The 18,901-nt window shown below is 39.3% G+C and overlaps 1 protein-coding gene across 1 annotated transcript in view; it reads left to right on the top strand.

The window, feature by feature from the left end:
• Window positions 1-1,540: 1,540 nt before the first annotated feature.
• The window catches only part of CHSY3 (chondroitin sulfate synthase 3), a 291,067-nt gene continuing 273,706 nt past the window's right edge, over window positions 1,541-18,901 (top strand). Inside the window, exons 1-2 of the mRNA XM_082621175.1 lie at window positions 1,541-2,703; window positions 5,782-6,065. Coding sequence (XP_082477301.1) covers window positions 1,896-2,703; window positions 5,782-6,065 — 1,092 coding nt within the window. The 5' untranslated portion in view covers window positions 1,541-1,895. The remainder of the gene's footprint in view (window positions 2,704-5,781; window positions 6,066-18,901) is intronic.

Here is an 18,901-nt window from a genome sequence, read left to right as displayed (position 1 = left end):
TCATTGTCCAGCAGATGAAACATTTCGTCAGACGTGCTCATGCACAGCCAGTTACTGGTGTGGAAAGAACCACCCCTCCAAGGGCTCCAGGCAGGCCTACTGTTCCAAGGACGCTGCCAGCACCTCGCTGGATGGAGCCCATGTCTCATGCCATTCAATACCATCCCTTTGCGTTTGATGTACAAAACAGAAGACTGAAATCTGAGGAAGAGGAAAGGGCTTGGGATGCCAAATGCACCTCAGACTGTAGTTAGATTCACAGCTTCTGGAGAGAAAGCTTTTAAATGTTCCCTTCTTCAAAACTTCACGTATCTTCAGGTAATTTCTTCACAACATAACTTTCAATGATTTTGGCCAATACAAGTTAACCTTTTTTGAGATTCTGTTGCTGGAGATTTTTCTTCCCTAATTGTCGAGGTAAAACATTTCCTGTCATTGCCTTAGAAAAGAAAGTGCTTTATAGACAAGAATAAAAATTATATTCTCTATTTTATTTTCTGGTTAAGTTCCAGGGGGGATAAGAATTTTCTTAGCTTGAACCTTCTGGTTATTGGCTCTATTATTTGTTCACATTTCTCCATCATTTGCCAATCCTACTGAGCTAGTCTCTACCAAGGCTGCAAACAGTTCATGGTTCTCACTTCTAGACATGAAACCAACGGAGAGCTGAGGAGGGGACCACCAGGCAGCCCCACATGCCCCAGCTCAACAGGTGGGGAACACGGAATTTTTATTTTCTTTGGGGATGAAGCCCCCCACTCACCGTGACTTCCCCTAGCCTTTCAGGGTAGGTATTTCCAATACCTCCGGAGATTTTCTTAGGAGAGACACCGAGTGACAATGGTGCTTCTGTGTACAACTGGGAAGTAGTGGTGAAAGTGGTGAAGGATGCAGGTAGGGACTGGGGAGTTGGTAAGGTTGGATGGAGGGGTGCTAGGGTGGGACAGATGGTTTCCTGAACAGTGAGCGGGATAAGGAGTAGGGAGAGTAGACCCAAAGTGGCAGCCGCGAGACAAACGCGAAAAGGACCGAAAACGCGAAGACAGGAGCCTGGGCGGACCTGGGCGGGGCAGAATGGGGAAGGGTCACGCCGGGACGTAACCGGCTGTGGGCTGGGGGAGGCGAACGGAAAGGGACTTGCGAGCGCTCGTCGGGGGTTCTGGGACCCGAGCTCCGCTGATGAGGTCAGTGGAGCCGACGCGCTGGGAGGAGGGCGGCGGAGACCCCGGACGCGGGTGTTGCGAGGCTGGCGGAGGGGCGGGACGGGACGGGAAATGGGACGGAGAACTAGGACCGGGGGAGGAGGAACGAGGGGGCGTCGGCGCTGGAAGCCGGAGGCGGCCCGACAGGGATCGTTTCCTTCCGGAGAGGAGGCCGGCTCTGGACCTAGGCGCGGGCGGGGGGCGTCCAAGGGCGGGTGACCGGGAAATACCGCGGCCCGCGCTTCCCCCGGCTGGCAGCGGTGGTGCTCGTGGCTCCTCCTCCGGGCCAGTCCGGAGCTCGGCGGCGGGGAGAGCGAGGGCGGGGGCTCGGGAAGGAGGGAGGAGGGAGGGACCAGGCACGCAAGTGACAGGGTGGCAGCCTAGGAGCGGACGCTTTGCCGCCGCCGCTCCACCTCCTCCTCCTGCAGCTCCTCTCGCTGCCGCCGCCGCCGCCACCGCCGGGAGAAGTTTCACTCCCGACCCTCGCTCGGAGCGGGGAGCTCGGCCGGCAGCTGCAACGCGCCGCCGGCTAGGCGCCCGGAGCGCTCCGACGCGGAGGCGGCGTCAGAGCCTGGGCTGCGGGCGGCGGCCGGGGCTGGGGGCGTTGAGGCGGAGGAGGGGCGGGTGTGAAGCGGCAGACCCTTGCGCAGCGCCGCAGCCGCTCAGCCAGCGTCAGCGCCCGGGGCAGCCGCGATGGCCGTGCGCTCCCGCCGCTCGTGGATGAGCGTGGCCTTGGGGCTGGTGCTGGGCTTCACTGCCGCGTCCTGGCTTATCGCCCCCAGAGTGGCCGAGCTGAGCGAGAGGAAGAGACGCGGTTCCAGCCTCTGTTCCTACTACGGCCGCTCGGCCGCTGGCGCCGGCGCCGGCGCGCAGCAGCCGCTCCCTCAGCCTTATGCCCAGCAGTGGCCCGAGCAGTCGCCGCCCCCAGCGCGCCAGGAGCTCCAGGGGCCGCAGCTGCCTGAAGCAGCGCCGGGGGTAACCAGTTTTCGCAGCAGCCCCTGGCAGCAGCCACCTCCACTGCAGCAGCGGCGGCGAGGACGCGAGCCCGAAGGCACGACGGGGCTCCCCGGAGCCCCTGTGGCAGAAGGGGAACCTGAGGAGGAGGATGGAGGCGCAGCTGGGAAGCGGAGAGGCAGTCGGCCGGGGAGTAGCCACAACGGCAGTGGGGATGGGGGCGCCGCCGCCCGGAGCTCCCGACCCCGGGATTTCCTGTACGTGGGGGTGATGACCGCGCAGAAGTACCTGGGCAGCCGCGCGCTGGCAGTGCAACGGACCTGGGCGCGCTTTATCCCCGGCCGTGTGGAGTTTTTTTCCAGCCAGCAGCCCCCCAACGCTGGGCTTGGCCACCCCCCGCCACCCCTGCCTGTCATCGCGCTGCCTGGGGTGGACGACTCCTACCCTCCCCAGAAAAAGTCCTTCATGATGATCAAGTACATGCACGACCACTACCTGGACAAGTATGAGTGGTTCATGCGCGCCGACGACGATGTCTACATTAAAGGTGACCTCCCAGCCCCTGCTGTCCCGTCTCCTCGCCTCCCCGACTCCTTTCTCTGCCAGGAAAGCCAGCCCCAATCCCTGCCCAGCCCCTATCCCTGGCCAGCCCCTCTCTGCTTTTCTGCCAGCACGTGCTCCGGGCTCCTGCAGCTCCCAGCCGGTCGCCCCCCCACACCCGCTCGCCTCTGCCCACCATTCCTAGTCCGCTCCTCCTCCTCTCCAGCGGTCTGGACCCTCCTCACACCTGCCCAGCTTTTTTCGCCTTCCTCACTCTTGTTGCTCTGGTTTCCGCCCATCTCTTGCTACTACTCTTTACCGTGTAGGAAGGCGAGGAAAGGGACCTCGGGGTTAAGCCTGAGGCTGTTCCCACTTTACACTGCTCTGAAAGCCCCAGGTGGTGGTAGTTTCCCTAATCGGTCCAGAGGGGCGTGTCCTCGGTGGAGAAAGGGAGGTGGAGGATGCAGGCGGGAGCCAGTTTGGAGATCGGTGATCTTGATTATCCCCCTATCCTTTTGTTTTTACTGGATCAAGCTTAGTTTTGGAACTGGTGAGATTGAGGAATCATCTTCGCTGTCCCACACCCTTCTCTGTGCGTTTCCTTTCCTTCTGCACCACCCGCCGCTCAGTGGGAGTCCTTGAGTATCCCAGCCGCTCCCGCGCACAGCTCCTTCCAGCCACCGCAGTGCAGCCTCAAGCAGTTCCTTACGCCCCGGCAACAGCTCAGTAAAACCCTGAGGGGATGGCTGTATTGACAGGAATTGGTGGTGGGGGGAAAGGGGACAGCGCCCGCGAATTATCCAGACCCTAGGAGCTCCAAGCTGTACTAGCACAGACTAGGCTGGATCCTTTCCAGTCCATCTTGGTGGTTGCGGCGTTAAGCAGGGGCTGGGAAGTCCTTCCCAAAACCATGCGCAGCCCCAGCACGAGAAAACTTTGTCCGTTTTAAAAGAGGCGCGGTCCTTCACCCTGCGTGTGAGTGGCTCTGGCCAGAGATTGCTAAACTGAGCAGAGGAATGTTCTTTAGAGCGGGAGGAAATCTTTACAGTCTTGCCTTTTGCGGAGAGGAACACAAGGGAAGTAGCTAGGTTGTATTGAAGGAGGGCTCCCTGTGTGTGTGTGTGTGTGTGTGTGTGTGTGTGTGTGTGTGTGTGTGTTTTGGCTGCCTTGGGTCTTCTTTGCTGTGCGGGCTTTCTCTAGTTGCGGCGAGCGGGGGCTACTCTTCATTGCGAGCTCATTACGGTGGCTTCTCTTGTTGCGGAGCCCGGGCTCTAGGCACGTGGGCTTCAGTAGTTGTAGCACTCCGGCTCAGCAGCTGTGGTGCAGGGGCCTAGTTGCTACACTGCATGTGGGATCCTCCAGGGCGGAGGCTCGAACCCGTGTCTCCTGCATTGGCGGGCGGTTTCCTAACCACTGAGCCACGATGGAAGCCCCTCCCTGTGTTTCTTTCCACATTTCCTAGCTTCTTGGTCAAAGGGGGGCAGCCCTTACTTAGTTTACACCACTCTAATTGTAGCCTCATTGCTTTCTCCTGATTCAGGTAGTATCTTTTACATACTCAAGGAAAAACAAACAAATAAATAAGACCCCCCCAAAAAAACTGTCACATTTTGGTAAGGACTGATTGTATAGAGTTAATAACTAGAGATTTCTTGGGTTTGGGTTGAGAGGAGTGAAATACTTAGAGATGGTTGGCAGAGCAAATACTGATAATTAGATATGAAAATAATGAATTGGATAAGTTGATACAAACATTTAAAAAAGATTGCATTCCTGGTGATTGCAGTATCTTATAGGTAGGTATAAGTTGTGTAGATATCTATAATTGATAGATCCACTATCTTGTAGTCCCGTGTCTTCTGTGTCTCTTTAAAGTCACAAAGGTTTCCTGGCAGAAGTTTGCCACGCTTTGCAGGCAATTTCCAAAATGCGTTAACAGCATCCACTTCTGTCATATCTTTTAGTGCTTTGAAAGATTGTCCTTCAGAACATTGAAATGCCATATTCTTTCCATTTCTATTAAGAATGAAGGGCATTTTGTATTAAGAACCCAATAATAGTCAGCTGAAACTCACTGAAATCCAAGGGGCATGGCATAGGATCAAGATAATGACTACAGATGCTGTGCTCATCAAAAATGATAGTAGAAATGCTGACTGGGAATGTAAAGAAGGTGACTACTTATTCCATTATATCACTTGGTAGAGTACGAAATGCTTTGGAACTGTTTTAGCCACAGAACTTTATTTTAAAATTGTTTTTTCTGATGAACTTACAAACTATAAACCAATTATATAAATTTTAACAAATGTTAATTTTTGTCCTAAAAGGGTACTTTCCAAAGTTCCAAAGTGTTATATTTCAAGGCAAGTTTGATATTCTCTCTCTCTCTCTCTATGTATGTATGTATATACACACACATACATATATGTATACACACACTTTTTGGGTTGTATATGACTTTAGTTTCGGACAAAACACTAAATCAATTATCAGGGTATCAGTGGTCTGCCAGTTGGGGCTGAATATTAATATTATATTTCTGAGAATTTTATCACTACTTCATACATGCTAAGAAACCTGTCTTTATTCTCCTTGTCATTATTTCACCTTTAAAAAAATCTGATGACTGTCATCAGACTTAAGGTTTTTCATTGACTGAAGGTTGATTAAATTTTATTATAATTTAACAAGAACTGAGTGTAGAGTTAATAACTAGAGATTTCTTGGGTTTGGGTTGAGAGGAGTGAAATCCTTAGAGATGGTTGGCAGAGGAAATAGTGATAATTAGATATGAAAATACAGAATTGGGTAATTTGATACAAACATATAAAAAAGAGGGCATTCCTGGTGAATGCAATATCTTATAGGTGGATAGATAGGTATATGTGATGAAAATTTTATTATAATTTAAAAATTAGTATTTTTTAAATCATGGAATATTCAAAGAAGTTTTTCTTCTTTTCAATTGTATAAGACTTGTGGGGAGTTTATGCACAATATTGGAAATTCTTTCCTTTGCTTGGTGTGTTATAAATGATTATGAAATTAGGAAAAGGAGTGATTGTTGCCTTTCTCTTTGTAGGTGATAAGTTGGAAGAATTTCTTAGATCACTGAATAGCAGCAAGCCCCTCTACCTGGGCCAGACTGGCCTGGGGAATATTGAAGAACTCGGAAAGTTGGGGCTGGAGCCTGGGGAGAACTTCTGCATGGGAGGACCTGGAATGATCTTCAGTCGCGAGGTTCTCAGGAGGATGGTGCCACATATTGGTGAATGCCTCAGAGAAATGTACACGACTCACGAGGACGTGGAAGTAGGAAGATGTGTTCGACGTTTTGGTGGGACTCAGTGCGTCTGGTCTTATGAGGTAAGACTTCAGCTGTGATGAAAATGTTCTCATATTACAGGTAGGTGACAATTTACAGTCTGGGGTAGTGATTCTATTTATTCTCTCTGTATCTTTGTATTTGCTTGAAAATGATAGCAACAGCCAGTGATGGACACAAGGGCGATTGTGGGAGATGCCTTCCTTATCAGAGCTGAGGCCTGTCCGAGGCTTTCTTATTAGTGTGACCCGTAACTTTAAGCAGCAGCTTATGTATATAGTCACATCTCCGGAAGACGCTACTTCCACTTTATTTGCTTTATTGGTGTTTATATACATGTGTATCCATTTCCTGTCTCTAACAAGAGGATTAATTCTGTTCTCTTGGGCTGTAGCTTTTAGCACTTCATCCTTTGTTTGTTGTTATTTTGGTTAGGTATATAATCGCATCTCTTTGTTTTCAAATAGTTAAACTCTGTAGTTTCTTGGAAGATTCTTATGTGGAAATTTAACATACATTTTTAAAGCATAGGAAAAATTAACTCATAATGTTATATCACTTATAATAGACTTATTCACAAAACTTTAAAAGGCATGATTATGTGGAAAAACAGAAGTTCTGAAGATGTTAAGTAACTGCTTAATGTTATGACTGGTTCTCTAAAATTGTTTTGTGTCTGCCCTTATTCCATTTTATCAACCGCACCCATTATTTAAATAATCTGAGTTATGAACTGTTGTTTTATTGTAGTAACTCGTTTTATGAAATAATCTGAGGTTTTTTCCCTTCAGAAATTGGTTTTGAAATGAAAAGCAATTACGTTTAAAACAGTTTTCCTGAAAGTTAATCTTAGTAAAAGTTACTTAACACTTAAATAATGTATTGCAGTTTTCACTACAGTTTGGTTGTCAAGTGGTTGGAGTTAAATGCTTTCTCAGTATCGAAGAAACATTTTATGAAAATTTGTTCCCTGTGAAGTCATTATACCTCAAGATTACACAGTCCCATTCATTTTTCTTTTAGAAATGTAATCCCACTTTCCTTAATTTAGCTTTCTTTTTTATGCATCATGATATTTACACTATGGGGAAGTATTTCTTATATTTATTACAGAAAGTAAGTATTAATAGTAACTAGTTACTTGGAATATGTGCTATGCAAATTTAAAATTATTACATACCTTATTCCTTTTATTGATAGAAACTATTTTTCTTTTATAAAAGCAACTTACGTATACCTTTATAATAAAAATGTAGATAAGCACATTATATTTTAAAAATAGGTAATTTAATAAACTCAATGAAAAAGATTTGTCTCTCCATTTAATATAAAACTAATTGGAAGGCAAAAAAATACTTTATATGGAAAACAGAGTCAGTTGATATTTGCTTACATGAAAGTATTATTTTTCAGACATTGTCTCTGTATGGATGAGTAAAAAAATCATATTTTAAATAAATATGGAAAATTATTATATTTTATCTGATGCTTTATTGCCTTAACATCACATGGAAAGTTTTAACAAACCTTTTATGTCCCTCCATTCAAGTTTTCATTGATTCTGCTGTGAAGGTACAGTCCTCACATAGCAGCCTGCCCATTCCTGATCCAAGACAGTAAAATATGCTCAGGTGACCTACATGCTCAAGAATTGATTTAATATTTTATTTATAATATAGGCATTTGTTCTGGTTAAAGGGGAGTTAATAGTAGATCTGCACCCTCTCTGTTAGAATAAGTGGAATCTTAGATCTTTTCATTAATTGACATAAAAGAAGAGACAAACAAAGGGAACTCCAAGTCTTGTAGGATATAACTTTATGATCACCATATTTACATTAACTTCTGACAATACATTTTAATTTTAGACTGACAATTGCCTATCACTAACTTCAGAATCTGTATGAAAAAAAATAATTTCTACATTTTTTCCTAGCATTAGAAAATGTTATCTTCTAAAGGAATACTGTTTCAGAATGTTGACTTGATAGTTTGCTAAGCAATTACATAGAAGTTACTTTATTTTGGAATTTCAATCTTTAAAGGAGCTATTTAAACAACATTTATTTTAGAGGTGGCATTGATTTAATCCTAACCCTGACCCTAACCCTAAGCCTAACCCTAACCCTGAGTCTTATTTAAAGGAATAATGGAAATTTTCTTTACCAAGGAATATATTAAATAGTATCTGTTAATAAATTTAGTGAAGATAAGTATACAATTAAATTATATCTAAGTATTTTAACATTAGGGTGTGTTCTACATTTCCTGTACACTGAGTAGGTAGATTGGGGCACAGCCAAACTAGGGCTTTCCAGGTCGGGTTTTAGGTTACTTGATGTCCAACTATGCTACTGTTCACATTATATGGAAAAATTAATCTATTCCACTCTGGGTTGGCATTCATATAAAGGTGAGATTTCACATCTGGTCATAGAATAAACTATGAAACCCATCAGTAATTTTGTTTCCATATTTCTTTTATAAGAACCATCTACAACAGAATTTTCTTAAAATTTTGAATTTTCTTTGCTAAACTTTCCATAGCTTTTAGGATTTTGTTTGACTTTTCCTCCTAATAAAAGTTCTTGCAGAGTTAACAGCGCTGTTACAGAAACATGTTTACAATTTTTGAGTTTGAATAAATGAAGCATCATGATGGAATGTTATCTTTTAAAAATGATAAACAGGCTTGCAGATCTTGTAGGAAGAGAATTGGACAAAAATATTGCAATTATAGATTGTATAGCGTGTAGCTATTCTTGACTATGAATTACATTATTTGAAAATCTAGGAATCTTCTAATATTCTTTACTGCTGAATTAAAGTCTGCTTTCTCTGTGTATATATACAATTAAGCATAATATTGGCAAGAGGGAGGAGAGGGAAGGAGGGGGGGAGAGAGAGAGAGACAGAGAGATAGAGAGACAGAGAGAGAAAGAGAGAGGTATAAACTTGAATTTGAGTTTGAGTCACCAGTCTACCACTCATTAGTTTCATTGTCTTTTTAAAATTACTTCTCTGAGCCTTGTTTAATTCAATTGAAAGCAGAGATTGTAATGGTGTCTGCCTCAGAGATTTTATAGAAGATTAAGTGAAACGGTGAAATGATCCATGTAAAGTTCTACATAGTATCTGTCACGTAGTAAATTGTCAATAGGTGTTAGCTATTATTGTCATAATACTGAATAGATCATGTATGATATTACATATAACATGGTTTCATCAATTTTATTCATTTACTAATTATTATTAATGAGTGATTCATCTATATCAAAAAGTCAGATGAAATAAAATTTTTTCCAATGAAGAATACAAGTGTAAGGTTTTTTTGGCAAAGAACAAGAAACGAGTGTGTTTCAGTATTTTAGAACTATGAGGAATCCAATATTGGTGAAACATAAAACATGGATGACTTTCAGACATACACTATGAATATTTGCTTCAGTCTTTGAGTATCATATTAAATAACTCATCTTGAGACTGTGGAAAATATTATTTAACAAGTGATTATTTAATATATGTATTGAAGGAATCTCAAACAGATCAGACTCTATCTATATTAAAAAAATTACTGTATGGATTTCTAGATTAGCCCCCTTTTCTGAATTTCATTGGAATTTTAGGTAGGAAAGGAAGTCAGTAGTATCTCATTCTGCAGTCAATTCACAAGACCACCCTGGAACTTGTCTCTCAAGGCAGCTGGAAACCCCTCCTGATGTTTCCCAGGTGTTTCAGGAAGTGATATATATTAATAGCTTTGGTTCTTCCTCACGATAAGGTCCTGGTGGTCTGGGAAAATATGTCTTGCTTGTTGGACCCTTGCTCTGTTTCTTCCTCTGTCATCTCTACCTACTTTTCCTTTCTTCTGTCATTAACAAGCAATAAAATACATTACAAATGCATTTTGATATGCATTGTTTCTTGTCACGTTCTCAGTAAATTAAATGCTCATGACAGGCCAACCTTGATATTCCAAGACATGACACATAGGGCCCAGGAATGGCTTGACTTCTTCTGAATAAAGAGGGCTTTGGTTGCTGATGGGTCTCAGTCAGACTGGTTCTCTCTGTACCTGAGACCATTGGAGAGTCAGAATTGAGATTCTTCCTTCCCCACCTAGAGGTAGAAACATCTAGTTTTCAAGGACATATGGCAGATGTTCATAATCATCAGACTTCGTGGGTTGCTGTTATACTCATTTATATCTCAATTGTGTAAGTATAGAGGACTAACTGAAGCATGATCATGAAAAATTATTCTATGCTTTACACTTTGTGAGTGTTAGAATTTACTGGCACCTACTGTTGGCTAAGTTCACATTTTTGGTTGAGCTCTATCTTGGCTACTGCTTTTCTAGTTATCTGAGCTACAATCTGGCAGCTTGGAAGGCTGCATATGTCTCTTAAATGTTGTTTGGCACGTGGGGTGTTTTAAGGTTTTCTTGATTTTGTTTTTTGATGCCATTAACAGAGGCAGGCAGTCTTGAGTCCCTTCATGACCTATTGTTGTGCACCAGCCTCTCCTTGCATGTTTAGTTTAACTGCCTGGACCAGGTAGGCATAAGAGTGTTGATATTTTGAGTCAGATAATCCACGTGTTGCAAATTTCATTAAAAGATTCTCTAGGAAATAAAGTAATTTTCTAGTGAGAATGAGATGTGTATTTTAAATAGTTTACAGAGAATTAATTTTTTCAAACTTGGCTGTTTAGAGTTGTAAATCGTATAATACAGTTACACTTTGTTATAGGTATTTTTTAGTAAATTACTAGACTAGTGAGGAGTAGAAAGTTCTCACTGTTGAAAAATTATTTGTACAATTCATTTTCATTCTGTGTCTTAGCAGAATTGGAAGTTCCTTTTCTTTGGTTTTTGTTTTAATCAGATCACTTACATTAAGGCATTAGAATAATTTCAATGATTCTTCTTCTCCCTGTGAGGGAGTTTTGCATTTCATCCATGTAAGAGTCATTTTCAGAATAGTGTGTATTTATCTTTTTAATGTTAGCAGTTAAATGGAGCCAAAGATATGTATCTTTATTTTGTCTAATTAAATGTTGTTTCAAAGAAAACAGAGTCCCATGTTGATGGAAATACTTCTCTGTGGTTTAAAAAATCATTTCTTATGACTAAACAGATTTTTAATAGATTTCTTAAAGAGTTAATTTCACACCAGAATGTCTTATGTCTAATCTTGGTCCCCTGAAGGCTATAAACACCCTAGAAAATTCCATTATTTCACAAAAGGATATATTCTGGAAGTGTTTCCTTGGCCTTGTAATACCAGAGAACTATACCATAAAAAATGTAACTACATAGAAATTCTTTGTTACATAACCATTAAGGTTAAAATATCTGTCCCATTCATATAGGGCTGTTACACATCCTTCTTATCTTCTTTCTGTTACTTATGAGCTTCCCTTTTCTGTAATGCTAATTTTGCTGTATCATGAACATGGTTTATGCCCCTGAAGTATATTAATATCTATGGAAAAAGTATAAGTCTGGGATTTTTACCTAAAATTCAGTCCTTCAAAAATTCAGTCTTTTCTTGGTTCTAATTCAGTCATATTCAGTTTTTAACTTAACTAAAAGCAGTGAGCTTCTCACACCTACTCTTCCCACCCCCATTCCACTTGTCAGATGAAATCATCCCGCATTGATTTTATGAAATCTCTTTTCTGCCACACTGCTTCCTTCATTGTACAAAATAAAATTGCATTGTGAGTTGAAGGACAAACTTGATACAGTTTCTCCATGTTTTGTAGTCTTAGCTAGTCTGTTTTCATTGTTAACTAATGCCTTACCACCTGAATTCTGAGAATGTTTGTTTTCCAACAGTTGTGAAAAATGCAAAGTTTGGAAGATGCTTCCATGCAATTTGAAATGAGTTCCATGATAACATAAACACTCATATTAGTTAAAAACTTTGAATACTCTTCCTCCTTAATTGATCAAAAGTATTCTAATTTCCTGAAAAATTCCAAGTCAGTTTTCTACTTCCACTTCCTTTGTCTTGGTTTCCAAAAAGCTATGTGAGAAACATTCATTTCAATCTCTTTTCTAGCTAGTGAATTAATGAATTAGTGCTCAACATACAAAAAATGTAATCTATCATATAACTGTACTGCATTTTACTTTGACTATAGCATGTTACTTCTTTTGCACAAAATATATTAAAAGTAACTTTTAATAAGGTGTTTAAGCTAAACATAAACTTCATTAAAATAAAATCAGTGTGTTGAATCATATGAGTCATTATTTGATATTATTGAGCAATAGGAAAACATGTAAACTGAAAAATTGAGGAGTTGCAGTTCCTCAGAATTCTCATGCTCTTTTCATTTACTGTCCTATTAAACAATACTCTAGTTAAGGCTTAACCACAAATAAATCAGTTTGAGTCATGACATACAGTTAATGTTAGCCTGTCTTGCAAAGGTGTTGGACATTTATAGTACAAAAAGCATGTTACAAGTTTCTAAATTAACTGAATCAAAATAATATATTTATTTAAAAAATTCAACCAGCATTGTTTTGGGAACTAATGAATGAAATGGATTTCTTAATATTCTGAGATTTTAAAATCTTCACTCACCATTTATAATTTTGAAAGCTGTGTCCCTCATTCTTCACAGTCAGTGGTAGTTGAACTCTTCATTATCCCTTTCTGTTTCATTCATTTTTATTGTAGAGCTATTTATTTATAGGGTAGATGGTTTAAAGAAATATACAGATTAATAAAGGTAACATACAATAAAATAAAATTAAAATGTGAAGAAATAAGGGAAAAAGGAAGACATATATAGAAAAATAAGAAAAAAAAAAAAAGGAAAAATACATGTTGAGTTCCTTTTTTCCTGGCATTAAAGAGAACCCTAGCTTGACTTGATACTAAGACCTGGGAGAAATCTTCCCCATGGAGCAGACAGGGGTTCTGAGGGATCACATACTCGGCACCACTTCTTTGATAAGTAGAATAGCATGATTTGCTTGGCTGTTTCTAATAAATTCCCTCATTATAAACCAAGACGGTAATGCAGAAGGGCAATTCTTCAGGAGGAATGCTACTTGGAGGCAATGCAATTATGGTCAGGTACACCATTGTTGGATAACTTCCGTGATTGTATTTTAAAATTCAGAATACTTTTCAGAGAGCCGTCTATGGGTATTACTTCTCAGGCAAATGTTTTATGTTAGGTTGGCCAACAGGAAATTTGAATTATGCATATTCTCTGGTGAAAACCCAGAGTGTAGCCATTGTGTCCTTGATTAAGGGAAGATCTGTAGTTGTGCTTTGCTCAGCAAGAGGAAGGTAGAGACACCAGCTACAAATGGAGAAATCAAACCAGATCATGGACCAGGTGGTGACCCCACCTGAGGAGCCCTGAGTCAGGCCCAAGAGAATTCCTAACAACTCAGCCTTGAGTTATCAGTGTGGTTACCTAGTTTTTGAGCTAATTATTAGAAGTGTCTTTTTCCCATAAATTTAATAATTATACTTATTATATAAGTTATATAAATAATTATATATTTATTAAATTTACTATATAATTTAATTTTAATGTAAATTTTGCATGCACAGATTAAAATATTTAAAGATCAACATTTTAATGATGAAACAATGTTTTAATAATCTAATAGTCTATTATACAAAAATAAATTTTAAATGAAATAAGGTTATTTAATATTCATGATGAGTATCTTAAAATGTGAAAAAAAATATAGGGTGAAAATAAATTTAAGTATTCTGCTTTAGAATTCAGTCATCTCACATCTTAAAAGCCAGTTGATTTCATTTGCTCAAATACATTTATTGAGCACATCCTATAAGCAGTGGACACACAGACCTTCCTTTTCCTCATGGAGCCCCCAGGGAGGAGAACTCATACTTCTAACCAATCTCTGCTTTTACATCTGATACAAAGTTGGGTTTCCCATCTCTGTCATCCTTCTCAATCTTTTTCCTTCTAAGTCATGAAAGCTCCAGTTGGGTCCAACATTGGTACCCATCTTGGAACTAGGATCAAATGATTCTTATTTTAATTTTCTTAAGTAAGTGAGCATCTTCCTCTCGTTTGTTTTACTGTCTCCTGAAGAGGAGAAAACCAAAGACGTGTTTAGTAATTTTATGGCATATTAATATATTTTGTGCCTGTTATATAGCACAGAACACCAGGATTTTGTTTTTTAATTAAGTCTGTAACTAGACTACCTGGCTTCAAATCCCAGCTCTGCCATTCACTAGCTGAATGGCCTTAGTCAAGTTACTTAACTTCTCAGTGCCTTAGTTTCCTTATCTGTCGAATGGATATAACAACAGTACTTACCTCACAACACTGTTGTGAAGATTAAATGAGTTAATGTATATAGCAGCACTCAGAATAATACCCGGGAGTGTTAAGCATTCTGTAACTGTTAGCTATTTTTGCAGAAGCAGAATGGCATAAAATAGTGCCAACTTTACAGAGCCATTGCGAGGAATAAAAAGGTCAGTGTATTAGAAGCCCTTAGAATAATGCTTGATATGTACTAATTCCTATATAACTGTTAACTATTATTAACATTTTCCAATTTACAATGTTCATATTCTTTTTTTCCTCTTATGGGAAAGAAATAATGTTGACTGGAAAGCGTTTATTGCAACTGCCTTCTGAAAGCTGGGCTTTGCTGTAGTAGGGAGGGTGCTGATTCAGAGGTTCTCTGCCCTGACTGCGCAATGGAGTCCCCTGGGGGACTTTGAAAAAATTCTGATGATGGAACCCATCCCTGACTCATTATATCAGAGTCTTTTATAGGTGAGGCCTGTAGCATGGGTAGTGTTAAAAACTTTCCAGGTGATTCTAATGTGGCTCTAGGGTTTAGACCTTTGTATAAATTATTTTTTATTAATTTTCTGTTTTCAAATATCCAATCCATTCTTAACTATTCCATAAATGTTATATTTTCCTTTCAGGAAAAATTATAGGAAAGGAATCAGCACTTCTGCATTTCTTTCTATGTCTATTACTCGTCTGTTCCAAAGAGTTAGTCACTGGATTTAAAGACAATGAATATAAAGCCATCACTCACGATTGTATGTTTCCTCATGGTCTGATTTTCATGGTTCATATATTACTTTTTTGTTTTAGAAAAATACAAGATTGATTTAAAAACATATTTAGAAAAAAATACATTGTTTATTCATGAAAGACTTAAGGTGTTACTGATGGTTTTATTTATTACATTTGAATAACTATATAGTAATAGAGCTCTTAAAATATAGGTGGAATGTTTTCATTGACTTGTTTGCTTTAACAATGACTTTTTAAATTGGAGCTCAAAAGGAAAAAAGGTATCAGTGATCCATTTCATTGAGTACAGAAACCAAAGCTTACTTAAAAACTTAAATGAATAACTTTGATTTCAGCCAGTTATTCTCAGATATTTCCTTGTCCACTGCTATAGCTGACTGCTATAATGGAGGGAAGTATAAGACACACAGGAATGTAAGGGAAGAAGTTCCCAAGGAGAACAGGAAAATGCAGTACTTCCTCCAAACTAGAAGTAATGCACAGGGACATTGCCAGGTGAGTTGCCACATTGCCAGGGGATACATGGGAAGGCAAAGGTGGAAGAATAGCATGATAGCAAATAGTGTGTTTGATTCAAGCATATCTGGTGGCAGGAGACATGAGGCTCAAAAGCTGTTGGTAGACCTTGATTGTGAAAGGCCCTGTATGTCATCCTCAAAGGTTTAGAGTATACCTTGTAGATCAATGATTCTTAGAATTAGTGGGGGTGATGTAATTGGTTTAGATCCACTTATTATGGAGCCCATGAATAGTATGTTAAAAATCTTTCTGCGTGATTCTAATGAGCAGTCAGAGTGAAAAATCTGTTCCATAATGGGGAGCTTTGAAGAATACTTCATAGGTAACCACGATCAGATTACCCTTTAGTGGCTGGAGCATGGAAGGATGGATTGGATGGTTGGAAGGATGGATTATCTCTTGTGCCTAGAGATAGTGACACAAGACAGTTAGGAGGCTATTGCCCCAGACCAAATGAGAGATGAGTCTTGATCAAAGAGTCAAAGTGGAAGTGGAGGTGAGGAGAAGGAATTGAGAGGTAGTGAGGAGAGAGAATTGACCAAAGTAGGTGATTGGTGAGATGTAAGGGTGGAATGGGGGAAAGTTTAAGGTGACTCCTAGGTATTGGACTCAGGTGATGGTATTATAATATTCCTAGCAATAGGGAGTAATGGAAGAAGAGTAGTTTTCGGTGATTGGTGTATTTGAGGCATGAGCAGAGAAGAAATGACTTCTATTTTCGGTACATTGAGTCTCACTCATCATTCATTTATTCAGCAAATACTTACTGAGCACCTGATACTCCAGGCACTTTTCTAGGCACAGGAGTTATAGCAGTCAAAAAGAAAGAACAAATAGACAAAAGTCCTTGTCTTATTTTCTAGAGGGGAAAGACAGTCAATAAGCAGGGGAGGGGCTAAGGGATGCAGGATGATGGGTGTGCAGTTTTAAATAGGATTGTTTGGTGGGCCTCACTGAGATGATATTTGAGCCATGCAGATATCTGAGGGAGAAACCTTCCAGCCAAAAACAGTAGGTGGGCAAGTCCCCAGGAAAATGTATTTGGCAGGTCAAGAACTAGCCAGAAGGCAAGAGAAACTAGAGTTGAGAAGGTGCTGGGAGAGTAGTAAAATGTGAGATCAGAGAGGAAAAGGGGTGAGAGGTGATGGGTCAGGTATCATATATGGCTTTGTAGCCCTTTGTAAATACTTGAAAAGTGAGGCCCACATAGCTTGAACAACTTTTCCAGATTATATAGGCAGGAGTATTGCTCTGTTGTATTATAAGACTGCATGTTGATTATATATATACCAATTATGTGTATTATATCATATTTAGCATAAATGTATATCTGTAGACATAAAACATTTCTTAATGTATGAGCTTGTGAAGACATTTAATGGAGAGTCACAGGGGTGCTTTATTACTAAAAGGCCAGTAAGTGGATAATGATCATAAAGCATAATAAATGTTAAGTTATGAATTTGGACTTCCATTTATTGTGTGATTTACCAGATCTTTTATGCAATATTTTATGTCATTGTATAGATTTTTGCAATAAGACTGCAAAACAAATTTTGGGTCATTAAAGCATATGGCATGGAACTTTATCATATAGTGTTATTTGGCAGTGGAACAAGTTCTTTTCCTTGAAAATTTAGTTGATAATTTTAGATAGCAGTTTATTGCATATTTACATGACATCATTTGTTATACCTGGAGGTTATTCTTATAGAATCATTTTATAACATTTCTATCTGAAATGGCTTTAGATCAATGTTCCACATCTCTTAGGTTACATCTTCCTTTGTCAAGCTGGAGTTTCAGATTTATGAACATATAATTCTGTTTTGTGTCTTAATTAATTGCACTGTAGGTGCTTCTGCTTCAAGTAGATTTATAGCAGGATAATTTTAGATTAATTACATAGCATATAAATCCATCATCCCCATATAATTGCTTACATTAAGATTCATATGTTTACCTTATGGTTGTTTAAAATTCTGCATTTCTCTTATTTAACCTATATCTTGTCTTGGTTTCCCTTTTTTAAATTAAATATTCTTAAAGATTTATGAAGTTGTGGTCAAATTACAGAAAGAATATCTCCTAACTTTGGAAAGTCTGTATAGAGACCCACCACAGTCAAATAATCTTTGTTAATCAGTATTTGTTCTTCTGACAATATATTTTATAGTAGTGTTTGTGAATGTTTATTTTCATTGGTTGTAAGTGTGTAACTGATGATTACTTTTGCTAGTATACACGTTTGTTACACATGCATTACCATATTTATATATTCAATCGAGTAAATTCTACATATGGATTGTCTAACAATCATTGTAAAAATAATTTCAAGTCCATTATAATTGATTTGTTTTTTCATTTAAAGAGCATTTAACAGTATACCATAAATTAATTTTTTGAAACCTAAGCAATATAATGAATAACATTGTATTAATTGAAACCCATAATCATTATAATATAATTATGATAGTTCTATAATAAAACAAAATTCTTGAATCAGACCCTATAAATGTAGGCATTTTCAATGAGGCCCTGTAAGTCCATAATTTAAATAAATTTTATTTTTCTGTCCTTTTTTCTACCTAACTTCTAATTTTCTTAATCTTAACTAAATTTTAATTTTCTGTCCTTTATTTCCCTAATATTTCTTTGTTTTCTAGAGTTCATAGTGTTCAGATGGTATGATCAGATTTTATTCCGCCTCAGTCCATTTTTAGATTGATTCCTTATCTTACAAAATACAACCACAATGACCTAATATTCTGGACACATGAAGCTTCATTACACTTTTCTTGTAAAACTAAATTGCTAGATTAAGAGAGAAAATATGACATCTTATTTCCGTTTTGACACTTTTAACAAAGTGTCACATGAAGTAGGTTTTGTGTTCATAGATGCGAATAGAAACCTAGCAAACACTCTCAAAATAGTCAAGGCTTAAAAAACTTAAATCTCATTTGAATTAGACCAAAGTTCCATTTTGTCAAATACATCATTTTGAAGAATTGCTTGAAATAGTTGATAATGAGTGTAATTGATTTTTACCAAATTTGGCAAGACAGTTGTAAAATGTGTCGGAAAATACTGGAAGATCTGTTCCATTGCTTTCCAGGTGTTACTGTATAGCAGTTATCAGTTTTGTGTAAAGTGTGTAAGTAATAATACTGACAATTCCTGCTTATGTAAAACATTTGTGCTTTTATTTTTTAAAGAGCCCCTGCTTTCATCTTATTCTTTGTCCAAAGGTAGTTTTGTGATTGAAAACACTATGTGAAAA

The sequence above is a fragment of the Mesoplodon mirus genome (assembly GCF_964341445.2).
Source record: "Mesoplodon mirus genome assembly, chromosome: 5".
NCBI classification, from domain to species: Eukaryota; Metazoa; Chordata; class Mammalia; order Artiodactyla; family Ziphiidae; genus Mesoplodon; species Mesoplodon mirus.
Note: the sequence above shows the minus strand (reverse complement) of the source record. Positions and strands in the feature narration are given on the sequence as shown.